Source organism: Brachycentrus maculatus, unplaced genomic scaffold (genome assembly GCF_059751285.1).
Source record: "Brachycentrus maculatus isolate JH-2025_06_01 unplaced genomic scaffold, ASM5975128v1 h1tg000509l, whole genome shotgun sequence".
In the NCBI taxonomy this organism is placed as follows: Eukaryota; Metazoa; Arthropoda; class Insecta; order Trichoptera; family Brachycentridae; genus Brachycentrus; species Brachycentrus maculatus.
In genome coordinates, this window is record NW_028281255.1 from 661,034 (window position 1) to 676,672 (window position 15,639).

General features: G+C 31.8%; 1 protein-coding gene across 1 annotated transcript; it reads right to left on the reverse strand.

The window, feature by feature from the left end:
• Positions 1–743: 743 nt before the first annotated feature.
• On the reverse strand, positions 744–5,554 carry LOC148301883 (uncharacterized). Its single transcript, XM_088272561.1, has 3 exons — positions 5,301–5,554; positions 4,381–5,094; positions 744–3,261 (listed from the first exon to the last, which is right to left on the reverse strand). Exons 1-3 carry the CDS (start codon positions 5,442–5,444, stop codon positions 2,944–2,946), a joined length of 1,176 nt encoding a protein of 391 aa, XP_088128687.1. The 5' UTR covers positions 5,445–5,554; the 3' UTR covers positions 744–2,943.
• Between the last annotated feature and the right edge of the window lie 10,085 nt (positions 5,555–15,639).

The window sequence follows — 15,639 nt, forward strand, 5'->3', positions numbered from 1 at the left end:
GTGTTGGCCATATGCTCCACCTAGGGAGCGAACATGGAAAAAGAAGAAAAAGAAGAATGCTTTTAAGCAGAAACAATGTAACATGTTTAATTTATATAAGAAGCACTAACTTTGTGATTTTCCATTTTATAATTAAAATGTAACTTTGTTTTAAAATTACTATATAATATATATATATATAAAATATTTTATTATAATTTAATTATAATGTCTACTGACTTCGAAGCTAACCGTTTCTTTGTCAAGACTGATTAATACTAATCAGTCTTGATAAAGAAGCGGTTAGCTTCGAAACCGGTAGACATTATAATTAAGTTATAATAAAATGTTTTTAGTGATTTTAAAACAAAGTTACATTTTAATTATACATATTATGTATACATGTAGTAAGAATAAAAAAATACAATCACTCATTTTTACAGAGTTCCCAACACATTTGGTAAACACTGAAAATGTACGAGATGTAATGAGCCTTACATTAGCTATGTCTGTCAAATGTTTAACTCCACCAATAATTTTCCAATATCAATTTCTTTTAACTGGGAATGACCATTGACCAAATAAGCTAAATGTGTTTACTCCTACACATCAGGGGCAGATATATCAATTACGAATCAAAAATAATAGAAAACTAGTACATGGTTTGTTCTCTTAATTTTTAAATAACTGAAACATTATTGATTTCATTCCAAGCATAAAAAAATTGAGTTCAAACATGGTTTGATGCAAAATCAAACAAAACATTTATGCATATATTAAATTTATTATATATTTTAGATTTATTATTTACAAAACTTATTTACAGAAATAGATAACCTCAAATATTAACATAATTAATTCTACTTATAATAAATGCAATACTGAGAGATACATTCATATGAGAACACACGGCTATGTTATTCAAAATAACAGTCCAAAAATTTGAAAATCATTTTGCAATAGCACAAAACAACACATTGTGATATGTATGTACCTGATCATATTAGTACATTTTGCATTACAAATATGGTAATATCTCGGCTACTAAATTCAAAATCTTCCAGGTGAAATTATTCATTACCCAAATCCAAAGAGTACTTAGTAAAGTCGAGAATTGCAATTCTCTATTATTTTTAAAAGACAGCTTGAGAACCACAAATGAAATAAAAATTTCGTTAATTGATTTGGCAGTCATTTTGTGGCAAAATCTTTCCATTTTTAATTTAATTATTATTTGGTAAATTTTTATCACTTTTTCTTAAAATCTGTAGTAAAATGTGTTTCGATGCATTCCACATAATTTTCAAACACCGTGTTTGAAAATGATGCGAATGAATCAAAACACATGTTGTCACAATAGATTTTAAGAAAATGTGGTAAAATAAAAGTTCTACAAAATATAAATGTAATTTTTGTAATACTTCAAAGAAGTGTCCAATGTCGAATTTAAGCTTGCTTATCAGTCATCGCTGATAACAAATATCTGCCAAAGTAGGCAGAGAGGATATAATGCCAACCCACTCTATTGTTATTGCAAAGTATGTTATCCAATTTTTTTACCTAATTTGAGATTTTCACCATTTAATTTGAAAATAAATAAAATTACTACAATCTTAGTTTCAGAAATATGTATATAGTTAATCTTTGTTCATAAAATAAAACATTTGTCAAGATTCGTCAACAATTTTTTTTCTTGTGTATATTATACAACATACAATTGATAGCAGCTAAATACATAATTCAATCTTACTATTTTTCAGTTAATAACTATCCACAGCGTATTTTTATTTCCTTAGACCATAAAAATAAGATATCGACCATTAATAATAATATATAAAAAATGAATATTTAATGTGATTGTGAAATTGACTGCCACGGCAATTTTCAGAATTCCGGTCTAAAAAGCCAATTTTATTTAATCATATTATATTATTAAATAGTACATAATTATACTTTCTGTTCATTTATTATTAAATATTTTGTTCATGTAAGCCAGCATTGATTTTTTGTTCTCTTCCCAGAAGTCATCTATCCATATTAGCACTCATATACTTTGAATTTCATTGCAGCTTCACGAATATGGCTAGTAAACACAGTACGAGATAACTCATAGTCGGCATCCTAGCAAAGATTGTAATCTATGGGTTATCTCGTAGTTGGCAGTCAATGTGTTAATGGGCAATGATATAATATATATAGCAACAATGAAAACTTATATTGCGGCATTATGAAAGTTTAAAGATTCTGTTAACTTAACACATATTGTTCTCTTTTCAATAGAAAGTCTACCGACACCTGAGCTAGAGTAATAAATGGAGAGTTGACTTGGAACAAAATAATAGATTTATTTGAGCGGTAACACCGACAGTGCCGCCAACCTGGATGGAGCGAAATAAGTAGATGCTGAATGTGCCAGGTGACGAAAACACCAAGTTGGCTCGCCTTCAATACTGTCATTAAATCTACAGGGTGGCGCAAAATTAATCACCCTATCGGAAAATGTTATAACTTTTGCAAATGGCGTTGTACATCAATCATATTTGACATTTGTAAACCAGATAGCTGCAGCATACAAAAAAATTTAGGATGGCAAAAAATTAATCATCCAATTTTGTTTTTAAATAACATTTTTACTAAACAAAAAAAATGTATTTTGAGCAATGGAAATCTTTATTTGGAATTTTACCATTTTTTTCTGTTAGGTGGAAAAGATCATATCCGTCAAGTGACTGCCGCCAGTGTTGATAAACATTTGTGCCCGTTTTATCAATTTGTTTGTATACTGCACCTGTCTAGTTCGCAAATGTCAAATATGATTGACGTACGACACCATTTGCAAAAATTATAACATCTTCCGATAGGGTGATCAATTTTGCGCCATCCTGTACATTCTCAGTTTGGTTTCACATTATCTTTGAATTTAAGTTTTTTCTATGAGACTCGTGGGATGCGATGCATTGGCGTTCAGATAGGTAATTCTTCCATACCAAACTTGAGTTCAACTCCTTTATGATTATTTCTGAAATGGCTTTTCATATTCGATTTCTGGGTAAACCCTTTTGAGCAGACGGGGCACATATAAGGGGTTTCTCCTGTATGTAGTCTTTCGTGTTCTTTTATTGTTTTGAGGGCGGCAAATTTAGAATCGCAGAACTTGCAAGCGTACGGTTTCTCACCAGTGTGACAGCGCATGTGAACGAGGAGGCTGCATTTGAATGCAAATTTCTTGTTGCATACGTCGCATTCAAATGTCCTCTCCCCAGTATGGACTTTCATATGACACTGAAAAGAGAAAAAAAATATGTTTTTAAAATATACATGCAGAGGTAGTGATATACACTGAACTTCCTTTTTATTTGATTGTAGAATAACACAGGGCAGGCAGAAAAGCCTGGAGACAGTTTGTGGACTCCGTATGCTCCACATAGGGAGCAAATATGGTTTAAGTAAAGTATGTAAATACCATATTTTACGGACAATTATAGATATTCAAATGGTGAAATAAGGAAAAATTTAAGGTTGAGGTAAGCATTATCAATAAAATTAACACATTGTTTGAGGGAAAAGCTTAAAAGCGTCTTTGACATACTGTTAGTAGAGAGCGGGAGACGCTTTTAAGCGTTCTATTAACTTAATTTTGGCAGAGCGCGAGAGACGCCAAAAAACATTGTACGGATTGGAACTGGGTTTACTTGTGATTAGTATACTGAGGGTCGGGCGGCAGACTGGCAGAGTATAATTAGGGTCGGGGTTGATGAAAAAACTGCCTAGCAACAATGTGCTAATATTCATTTAACAGTGTGTTACAATGATTTGAAATTTCCTACATCCTTCACCTGTACTTACTATGTACTCGGTACTATGCGCAGAAAGGTATGCAGAAGGGGGCTAGGATAGTGATTGGCAACCTATTGTACCAAAAGAGCCAAATGTGAGTAGCAAAATGGTTTAAAAATTTGGGAGGAGCCAATTTTTTACTGTTGCCAATTATTTTATTGAGTTTATTAAATGTTTAAAAGATGCATGAGAATGGTCTTCTTTAGTATAAATAGGTATATTTGCTATCAAACGAGCCTTTTATTGGCATATTTAACATGAAAGTGGTTTGAAAATAGTGTGATTTTTCAAATGTTGTTTTCTTTTCAATGTTTACATTTTTAACAAGAACAAGGTTTTATGTTGGTGCATAGTGCTTAAACGGAACCATTTCTTACCCAACTGAACTAAAAATAAATATGCAAAGAATAATTTTTCAAAAAAATCTAAATTTCTGTTAAAAATGTCATTATGAATTTGATAAAGAGAGAGCTACACATATTGTGCTTTAAGAACCAAATGTGGCTAACGAGTCACAATTTGCCGACCTCTGGGCTAGGACAAAGAGATTATAATGGTACCTACCCTTAGACTGTTCATGTGCGCCAGTTTTTTATTGCAGATTTTACAGAAGACGATTTGCGATTTGAGATGCACCCTTTCCAAATGCTTTTTGGCACAACTCTTGGTGCCGAAAAGTTTACCGCAAACTTCGCAAGAGTACTCCCTGATGTTAAGATGGGTCCGTTCGTGATCCTTTAATCTCTTGAGTTCCTTGAAAGTCTTGGAACATTTGCGGCACGTGAATATTTCCGTTAACGTGTGTTTTCTAACATGGGTATTGAACGACGCCATCTTTGTGAACACTTTTCCACAGAACGGGCACAGACTGCCAGACTCGGAAAAACCCTTTCGACTGGAAGACGTCGGTTTTGCGTCAATTTCATTCTCAATTATCATTTTCCTCTCTTTCATCTTTCTGTGTCTTTTCATCTTGATCTCTCCGAGCGTTTTTTTCCGCTTCTTCCCGGATTTAAACTTGTGTTTTTTAGATAATCTTCGCTTCGGGCTTTCCTCTTTTATTTTTTCTACGATTTCCGGAAAATTTTCATAGTTATCGAAACAGTCGTATTCGTCTTTGACGTCTAATTCGTCCTTTATTTGAGTTTTTAGTAAATAGAGATTATTGCGCAAAATTTTATCATTCTCATCGCACTGTTTTCTGAAGGTTATCGAAACATCAATCGTATTAATGCAATTTTTGCAAATATTCTCTGGCAACCCGTCATTTTGGAATATCTGAAACACATTATATTAGATACAGTTGACTACAAGATAATTGAAGGTAAAGTGTGTCACTTTTTTGTGAATTAAAGATTTCTTATGATTACAATCAAAGCAACGTAAATATTTATTTTATTATCAATTTGTGAGAAAATAAACATTATAAATATGACAAGATGATGATAAATGATGATAAACATGTTAGATATTTAATTTATTACCTCCACAGAGCAGCACTGTTGTAATTTCGACATTATCATTTGATCATTATTAAAAATATTTAATGAAGCTTCGTTTCCTAGACATAACCTGCAAAGCTTCCCAGGATCTTCCATTGCACTTAGAATTCTAGGATCTGAATCCATTATTGCAGTTTATTTTTTGCACATAATAAAAACCCGAATTCACCAAAATATTATATTAACAAAACATTTCAATCCAATCTGACAGATGCACAGATTACACATATTAAACTTCTATTTTTAAATTGTTTTCTTTGGATTTGAAGTCATAGACAACTCTATTTTACACTCTATTATATATATTATAAAGTACCTACCGACTTAAACATGTCTGTATATGGTTGAATAAATCACTTCTGAGACTTAAATTTCTAACATTAATGCTTTTATTGCTTGCGTGTGAGGCTATGTTACGTTGAGTAGGTTGACTAATTTAAGGGTACGGTGATACGATAACTAGAGATACAGTGTTTGAAAATGATGCAGAATGCATCGAAATACGTGTCACAGTAGATGATACAAAATATTAGTATTTACTAAATAAAACTTTAATTTAAAATTCAGATATTTGGCAATGCCAACAATGGAAAAATATTTTTGTCTGGCCATAAATTGATTTACAGTCACGCTCTTTTCTGTTTTATTCTTCTAAAACAAATTTTAATGCATGATTATGATAGTGTCATAGTGTCATGATTTAAATGCATCAAGAAAATAAAAATTACATATTATCTTAACACCTACCATTTACTTATATAAATATTGCCCTATTTACTATAAAAAGATTTGTAAATAAGCGAAAAATAGTTTTTCCATATTTTTCACTATTCTTCTCCTTCTAGCCCTTATCAGCAACCAATGGTGCAAAGAGGACGACGTTGTATTTACGCAGTGTTATATTGATCTTTAATTACATAAATGCAACACCGGAGTATAATTGATTTCACATTAGTTTTGCTACAAAATGTCAAATATTTGGAATAGTCAATACATATACGAGTATAGAAGCAGAATATGAGTTAAAATATAGCTATATTTATTATGACTCCCCTGTTAATCGAGCCTGGGACTTTGAGGGCGGTGGTCAAACGCGTTTACTACTACGCCTACTGTGTATTCATCCACTCACTATTTTATTTAACCAAATAGTTTCGGCAACAATCTGTTGCCCTCTTCAGGGTCTAATTTATGACTATAAACCCTGAAGAAGACAACATGTTGTTGCCGAAACTAGTTGGTTAAATAAAAATGTGAGTGGATCAAAACACAAAGTCTTTTTATTTCTCAAAATAATATATCAATATGATCCACAAAGTTAATGCTTTCAATATTCAAAACTTGATTTGAGCTATTCTATAAAATTCCCTAGTTAAAAAAATATATTACAATGCAAATGTTTGAAATGTGCCTATAAAGCTGAAAGCTTAAAGAGGAAATAGGAGTGACAGAGTACAAAAGTATTAGTGTTATGGAAGTAAAATAACACTGCAGTGTTATGACTGTGCCATTAGTCGTGGATAAAGGACAAAGAATATAAATGAAACGTGCAGTGGTGGAGTATGTTTTACAGTGGAATTCGTCTACTTCTCTACTCGGACCACTCGGCGTCGATTAAAATGACGCGACCACCCTTGTGTGTCCATATATCTACAATAAATTTACAATCTTCTCAGTCCTGCGACGTACTAATATATGTACTACAGGGTTTCACTCCGAATTAAACGTTTTATAAACTAATTTGGATTTTTTTTAAAGTGAAATATTTGTGTTTTAATCATTCACACAAATATTTAAATTTCATACTATTTCTGTGAGCCTAAGCGGCTCATTATTAGAAATAGGTATCAAATTGTGGTAGAGTGGGTACGAACCGAGAAACTCTGACTTAAGAGTCTGCGATACTAACCACGGGACCACAACCCGACGTTGTACAAATCAAATAGGAAATTGGATGTTATATTGTATTTTACAAAAAAGGTAGAATTTAAAAAAAATACATTCAAAGTAGTACTCATGATTCAAAACAGTATTGAAAATCTTGACCGAAAACTTCAGTACACATCGCGCGCACAGACTATGACAGCGCGCCGCGCAGGCATGCCAACTTGACGACTAACGCACTTGCTAGGATATTTTAAATATATAAACGCATATGCATATTTACTTTACCCGTTTATTGTTTTATATTTTGCCCTGTGTTAGTTTTGTTAAATTTTTAATCTTTATTGTAACTTTCTTCTTTGTGTTTCAGTTGGGTTAATTTTAATCCCATGTCCCAAAATAAGAAATGGAAATTACTCATCGGGAATATTATATATATGATTTATGTTTGTGATATGTTTTGAAAAAAAAAAGTCTTAAGAATAAAATATGCGGGAGATATTTACACTGATGGCATATGAAGTACTAATATTAATATATACAATTAAAAAAAATCTATCTTTTATAAAATGCAATGTAACGTCCAATTTATTTTGTAAAACGTCCAATTTGAGTTGTATGGAGTCTGATTTGGTTGGTAAAACGTCTAATTTGAATTGAAAAACCTGTGTCTTCTTCTTTATACAAGTATCTACCGGTTATCTTTGTCATTTTTCGTATAAAGTGTTTAGTTTTTCATCCCTCTATTGGACGATTTTTATCTCTGGGCAGCATTGAGAAATGTAAGATTTACTCCTTCTATTTATACAATAAGTATTTTTGCTGTATGCATAGGTCAATAATACGACAAAACAACACCCCAGAATCAAATGTATTATAAAAAATTGTAATAGAATAATAGCAAAGGGGAAATATGGATAATATATTTAAAAAAATATTTTATGGATTAAAATTATTGGTTATTGGTAAAACCCGCATTTTTAAAAACATTCCTGGAAGAATTTCGTACGAATATCAAACCTCCACCGTATTTACCTACATTAATTTGTAAGTCTCGTTTACTGTAGTTTATAAAATAAAGTATAACGATCCCATTACTCTAAGCTGTAAATGACACAAAGTAAAATGAAAACCGAGAAAAAGTTGGGCCATATTATTTGCGTTACATTTTTGGTTGTCCTGTGACATTAATTAGTTTAACGACCGAAGTACACATTATATTTGTGCGGTAATTTCGATACTGGTCGAAATTTATTGGACAATTATTGCCACTTTAATGGTTCGGATCTGGAAAATATTCCCAGGTTCCGCGGACCGCTTTAAATCCGATTCCCATATTTTCTCGTGAATCTCTGTTTTTTATACACACCCGCCTTACCAAGTGCATAAATTAACATTACAGAACTCGCGGGTATTTTTTTTGCATAACTAAAATGGCAACTTTACGTATTTCGCGGGGGGATTTTAAAGATTTAAATTAATTTCTGTCCTCAACAAATTCCCGGGATTAAAAGATTGGAAAATTTTCAACTATGACCCAACTCTCCAAGGACATATATGTATAATAAGTATGATATAATATAATATTCAACCGTAAAAAAATATAACCCTTATCCACACCCAATGGTGCATAGGGCACTGCATCGCATTGACGCAGTGTTATCTTGATCTTTACTTACATGAAGGCAAAGTGATCACTCCAGATCAGTCCAGGGCAATATTAAATAAATATTAAAGTGTATAACCAACAATATTTATTTTCACCCCCCCCCCCTGAGAATCGAACCCCCCCTGAGAATCGAACCCAGAACCTCCAGAACGATAGCTAAATACAAAAAAATATGCTTTTCTGTAATGCCACCATTTCGGCAATTTTCACTCTATACATAGTTTCAAGGTTGCAATTATGAATCTAACGGGTGGTCAGCCTTGCACATTCGTGACATCATTCATGCCTTAGTACCAGCTTTGATTATTTTCTTTACAACGTCTATCACTTCGATTTCTTTTTCTTTTAATTCAATTTTATTAAATTTAGGAAATAATAAATTTGTACATGACAAACATTTAAGGCGGATATATTTTTAATTTAAATTAAGAAGTTAGTAAAAAAAACTCTTGTAAAAGTTGTAGAAGAGTCAACAATCGGAACCCCCTCAGACATTTGGAACAGATTAATATCCAGCGTGATATTGTTTAGTATAGCGGTGGCTCTTCCTACAGGCATAAGCATCGGCAGGTTGGCCCTGTATATGGAAGTGTGAAACAATCTGTCTTAGATAACTATCGGGAACATACAGACCAAAGTTCCACGCAATTTCAGGATTATCGATCACACTACGCAAAAATCGATAAAAATGCGTAGTCAAAAACACATTCCTTCTAGTAGGTACCTTGCGTCATAAAACGTCATCGTTCAGATCTCTCTCAATATACTTTTAATGTTCTGTATCGGCTATCAAGCGCAGGTCTAATCATTTTGCCATATAATTGACTATCAGTGTGACAATGCAGTGCCCTATGCATAATTTTTGAGCGGAAAAGTGTTGAGAAGAAATATCACCCATTAAATTAAACTGTTCATGGAAAACCAATTGTACGCATAACAGTGTATTTACTGTCAATTGTGTCAAAGTTGAAGATATTCCCAACACGTATTGGCAACCCTTTAGTGGAGTTAGCGATAATGTTGTGTTTAGCAGGAAGTCTGGGTGGAGATTGTGCGAAGGGATTAACACCCCCTGGTATAAATTAATGCAAAATACATTTAATAAGGGATGACACTACAGTGCTCTAGTACAAAAGGTTAAACCTATGAACATAGAAAAGCGATTATCGACCCTAATTTTGCGGAATAGCTGGGGTTTGTATTATTAAGCAACTCAGGTAAATCAGCTTACGGGCATGTAGGTGATCGTACATCAGGAATTAATTTACGAAATCTATTTTCGATATATATACACACACGATATATATATATATATATATATATATATATATATATATATATATATATATATATATATATATATATATATATATATATATATATATATATATATATATATATATATATATATATATATATATATATATATATATATATATATATATATATATATATATATATATATATATATATATATATATATATATATATATATATATATATATATATATATATATATATATATATATATATATATATATATATATATATATATATATATATATATATATATATATATATATATATATATATATATATATATATATATATATATATATATATATATATATATATATATATATATATATATATATATATATATATATATATATATATATATATATATATATATATATATATATATAAATATATATATATATATATATATATATATATATATATATATATATATATATATATATATATATATATATATATATATATATATATATATATATATATATATATATATATATATATATATACATATACAGGGTGGGGCGTGGTCACTTCCTTATTTTAAAAAATATTAATATATCTACCAGTCTGATGATGTCGGTAACGACAAATACGTTTCTAATAGATTTTTATTATCCCCTGGCACTTCGTGATGGAATTGCATTTTAATATATTTTTAGATTAAAATCAATATTTTTAGCTTTTCCACTTTATTTTTATTTGACCAGCGACCGGGTTTCGTCGTTACCGACATCATCAGTACATCGACATCGACAGTACCAGTCTGATGATGTCGGTAACGGTAATAAAATGTCGGTAACCCGGTCGCTGGTCAAATAAAAATAAAGTGGAAAAGCTAAAAATATTGGTTTTAATCTAATAATATATTAAAAATGCAATTCCATCGCGGCACATTTTATTTTATTTAGTTTTTAAAAAGGACATCTTGAAGTCTGCTACAATACTCAATGCGCTAAGATAGGCGATTTTTGACGTTTCTGCCAAGTTTTTCCAGCATGTCCGCATTATCAGCAAGAATATTGCTCTTCAGCTAACCAAGAGTCTTTGGATTGATGTACATCAATGTTTTAAGGAAACCGCGCAGAAAATAGTCGCAGGGAGCTAAATCTGGAGATCAATGCAATGAAGATCGCCCCTAAGAGAGATGCGCCATTCGGGATGGTGTTCCCGTAAAAAAATAATATCCGTCTCGAGAAAAATATAATATCCGTCAAGAGGCTGCCGCCGTGTTGATAAATATGTGTGCCTGTTTTATCAATTTTACTCGTATACTGCAGCTATCTAGTTCACAAATACCAAATATGGTTGACATACGACTCCATTTGCACGAAATATAACATCTTCCGATGAGGTTATTAATTTTGTGCCACCTGTATTAATTAAGTGTCTCAATTGAGATGAAGCATCTTTTGTTTTTTTTTTTACACGAAATAAGATAAAAGTATCCCAGGGCTGGCATGCTCAGGGTGACTATATTTTCCGATAGGGTGATTGATTTTGCGTCACCTTGTATCAGTAAGGGCACAATATTATAATTTGTAATTATTTTATGATATAATAAATAATTATTAGAGTGTTAAACCTAATAAATTATAAAAAAACACTTGTTTTTAGCCACTTGTTACAGGTTTGAATATAAACTTTTACAGTTTATATCATATATTTATATACGTGATCGAATTTTCGCGCAACGTGTTCACGCACCGATCCGAAAAGATATGGACAAAAGCACATGCCAATCCAAGCCAATCGTAGTTTTAAAATGCTTACTGACGTGCCGGACGGAAACATTCCGAGTAATTCCGTGTAGTGGACAAACGCCCTAAGGGACATTTAAAAAAAAAAAAATTATGCATTTTTGGACTAAGTAGATTCTACTTAGTCCAAAAATGTCCCTTACTTTGTTTTAAGTTTGAACAGCCGAAAAGCTTCCGAAACTAGTCAATACTCAACTAGTTAAATTCTCAAGTGGTAAAAAAGAATAGTTTTATTTATAATTTCATCATGTATTACCACAAAGTGAACGCCGAAACAGTAAAAAATTAAACCTAATTAATATGTATAATTTCTCTGGAATATTATATTAAATTCCATTGTACCAAAATACCTCGTTTATGTGGCTTTTCGATCATGGTCACTTCTCAGGAGACACCTTCCATTTCACAGATATCGTTCTTCATCAGTTTAATTTCAGGTAAAGCTGCCAGAATATGGGATGAATTACACCTTCTCTAACGTCCTTGTAACATTACTATGTATCCTTGGAACCCTTTCCTTGAATCCTCTCCCTCCTCGACTCCTCATCAGACCCTTCTTCCCGTACCTTCCTTGTTCTCACCAATTCACAGTATCAACAATACACAATTCAGTAATTATTTCATCATTGTCTGCGTATGTATCAGTATGAACGATTGTATGGAGTATTGTGGATGAAATACAATGACTATTACATCATGAATTTCATAGCGCGTGAAAATGTCCCTTTGTATGTAATTCGAGATTTCCATATTTCAAACGCGTAGAAGATATTAATTTAGCGTCGTTTATGTGTATATATGTATTATATATATATATATATATATATATACATATATATATATATATATATATATATATATATATATATATATATATATATATATATATATATATATATATATATATATATATATATATATATATATATATATATATATATATATATATATATATATATATATATATATATATATATATATATATATATATACATACCTACTCTAATTAATTTCCTGTGCACGACACTGTGTATACGAATCATTGCCCCAAGGAACTTACACAATTTAATAAATAACTTATACAGAATAGCAGTAGTTTAGGTTCTCCAACTTGCACAAGCTTTTATTTATTTATTAAGAATGGTATGCAACCATAAGTGCCCTGGCAATTACCATATATGTTGGTCGTGACCCATCTTATGACCTAAATACAAAATTACTTTCATTTTTTTTATTTATATATTTAGATAATACGTGCGTAATACGTCATGATCATTTTTCAAAAGAAAAAACGAAGGAAAATGTGCTGTAATAATGTTTAAACATATTGTTTTTTTTCTGTTCATGTTTTACGGAAATTCACCTCAAGGCGGTAGCGAGAGAAACATATCGGAAAAAGTAAGATGTGATTTCGGTGCTATTATTCGAATTATAGAAACCTCGTAATAATATTTTGCGCAAAATGCGAGAATATCTTGGGTAGGACTTAACCTTTTTGATCACCTCCTAGGTACGGCTTTGATCTGAATTACAAAGAATGAGTATTGTTTGATAAATAAAAATACTGAATGTTTATACTCTGTCAAAAATGGCTTCCTTGAGGTTATTGAAAATTTCGTATAATATTCAAATAAATAAAGCATTAAAACAAAACGACAATTTCATAAAAGCACCTCGGCGGATTATTTTTATTTCGTCTTTCGACCAAAAAGCTCCCCTTTCGAGAGTTATTGTTTTTTTATTTTATTTTATTATTCTTTAGCTGTTGGAAATCTCTCCGTCTAATCTCAGGAAGCGAGTCAAAAGACTGAGGTTATAAAATATTTTATCACTAGGATTACACTCTAAAATCCAGGTGCAAGGTAGCTTTTAATAAATGAAATTCGCAAAATAAAATCAACTGCCAAACATAAAATAAATACTCCGCCGAAATAAACGTAAATCTTTTTAGTTTTTAGGTTGGAATCGTGAAATCCCACCTTTTAGTGGAGTTGGTGTCGCATTTCCGGTGTTATAAGTAGGGCTTCCTATCCCGGATATTTTATAAACTTTAAATACGGTGTTGTCGAATATCAATTCCGGGATTCTGGGATACTTATATATTTTTCAAATATTTGTATTTATTCACTATTTATACTTCACCTATAGAAAAGAAATATATACATTGGTGTGCTCACAGCTAAGAAACAATATAATCCTACCAACCAAAAACAGACTAGTGATATTGGTAAAAATGTTTGATACCTTATAATGCTGTTTGCAATCAGATGGTAGATAGTGCTTAAACATAAAAATAAACATTAATTATAAATTACTCCTGTAATAATGGGTGCTTTTTAGACGTTTAGTTCTTAAACTGGCAACATTCTTTCTACAGACTGTCAATTTGACAGTTGGCAGTTGATTTGTAGTTAAAACATTTTGCCATTTAATCATAAATAGACCCAATGACCACTATGCGCGTCGTAGGTTCGGTGAATGGGCCGAAAATAATATTCAGCTTGATCCTCTTTACTAACCCAAAATTTGTTCACAGATAAAACACATTTTTTGTTAGATGGCTATGTCAATAACCAGAATTGCCGAGTTTGGAGTAGAGAAAACCCAGAAGCCTTTGTGGAGACGCCCTTACATGCATTAAAAGTTACTGTTTGGTGTGCTATATGGGCAGTTGGAATCATTGGCCCATATTTTTTAAAAATACGATGCCGACAAGAATGTTACGGTCAATGGAGAGCGCTACAGAACCATGATTACTGACTTCTTTGTACTTCAGTTGAATGGCATTGATGTGACAGTCAGAATAGTCCTCCTCCATAGTGTAATAGTTAGCACGCTCGGCTACCGTTCTGGAGGTCCCGGGTTCGATTGCCAGGGGGTGGGGGTGAAATAAATAGAAGTGATTTTTTCACTCTAATATTTATTTAATATTACCCTGGACTGGTACCTAAAGTGGAGGGCTGATCACCTTTTCTTCATGTGTTAACGATCGAGACAACACTGCGTTTGTACGATACAACGCCCTTTGCACCATTGGGGTATGGATAAGTGTTTGAAGAAGAAGAAGAAGGAATTATTGGCCCATATTTTTTTAAAGACGATGTCGGCCAGAATGTTACGGTCAATGAATAGCGCTACAGAATCATGATTACTAACTTCTTCGTACCTCAGCTGTATGGCATTGATGTGACAGTGCTGTGCTTTCGACAAAATGGCATAGCATGCCACACGCCGAGTGCCACTATAAATATATTGCGGGAAATTTGAATTTGTATACCTCTAGCGAGTGTTTTTGCCTAGAATTTTCACTCATGAATTACGTGAAATCATAGTAACTTTAAACATAAAGAATAATTCCACTCACGAGTAGGCATAGGCTATGAAACTAAAAAAAGCTGAAGCATGAGTCATGATAAGCGGTATTGTATAAGCCGTAGCTAGATTTCAGAGTCACTTAGACGTTAGGTAATTCAAAATTTCGTATACCTCTAGTAAAACATCCTATACTTTCCTAGTAAGTAATGTACCGTTAGGTACCTATCTACACTTTACCAAATGGAATGGCACCTACCAACGTGTTATTAAACACAAACATTAAAGGTGAGAAATGTCACGTGGTAGAAGGGATGATGAAGGTAATGTAATTTATACATTTCCTTAAAAGTTAACCAAATGTTCGTATTTGTATATA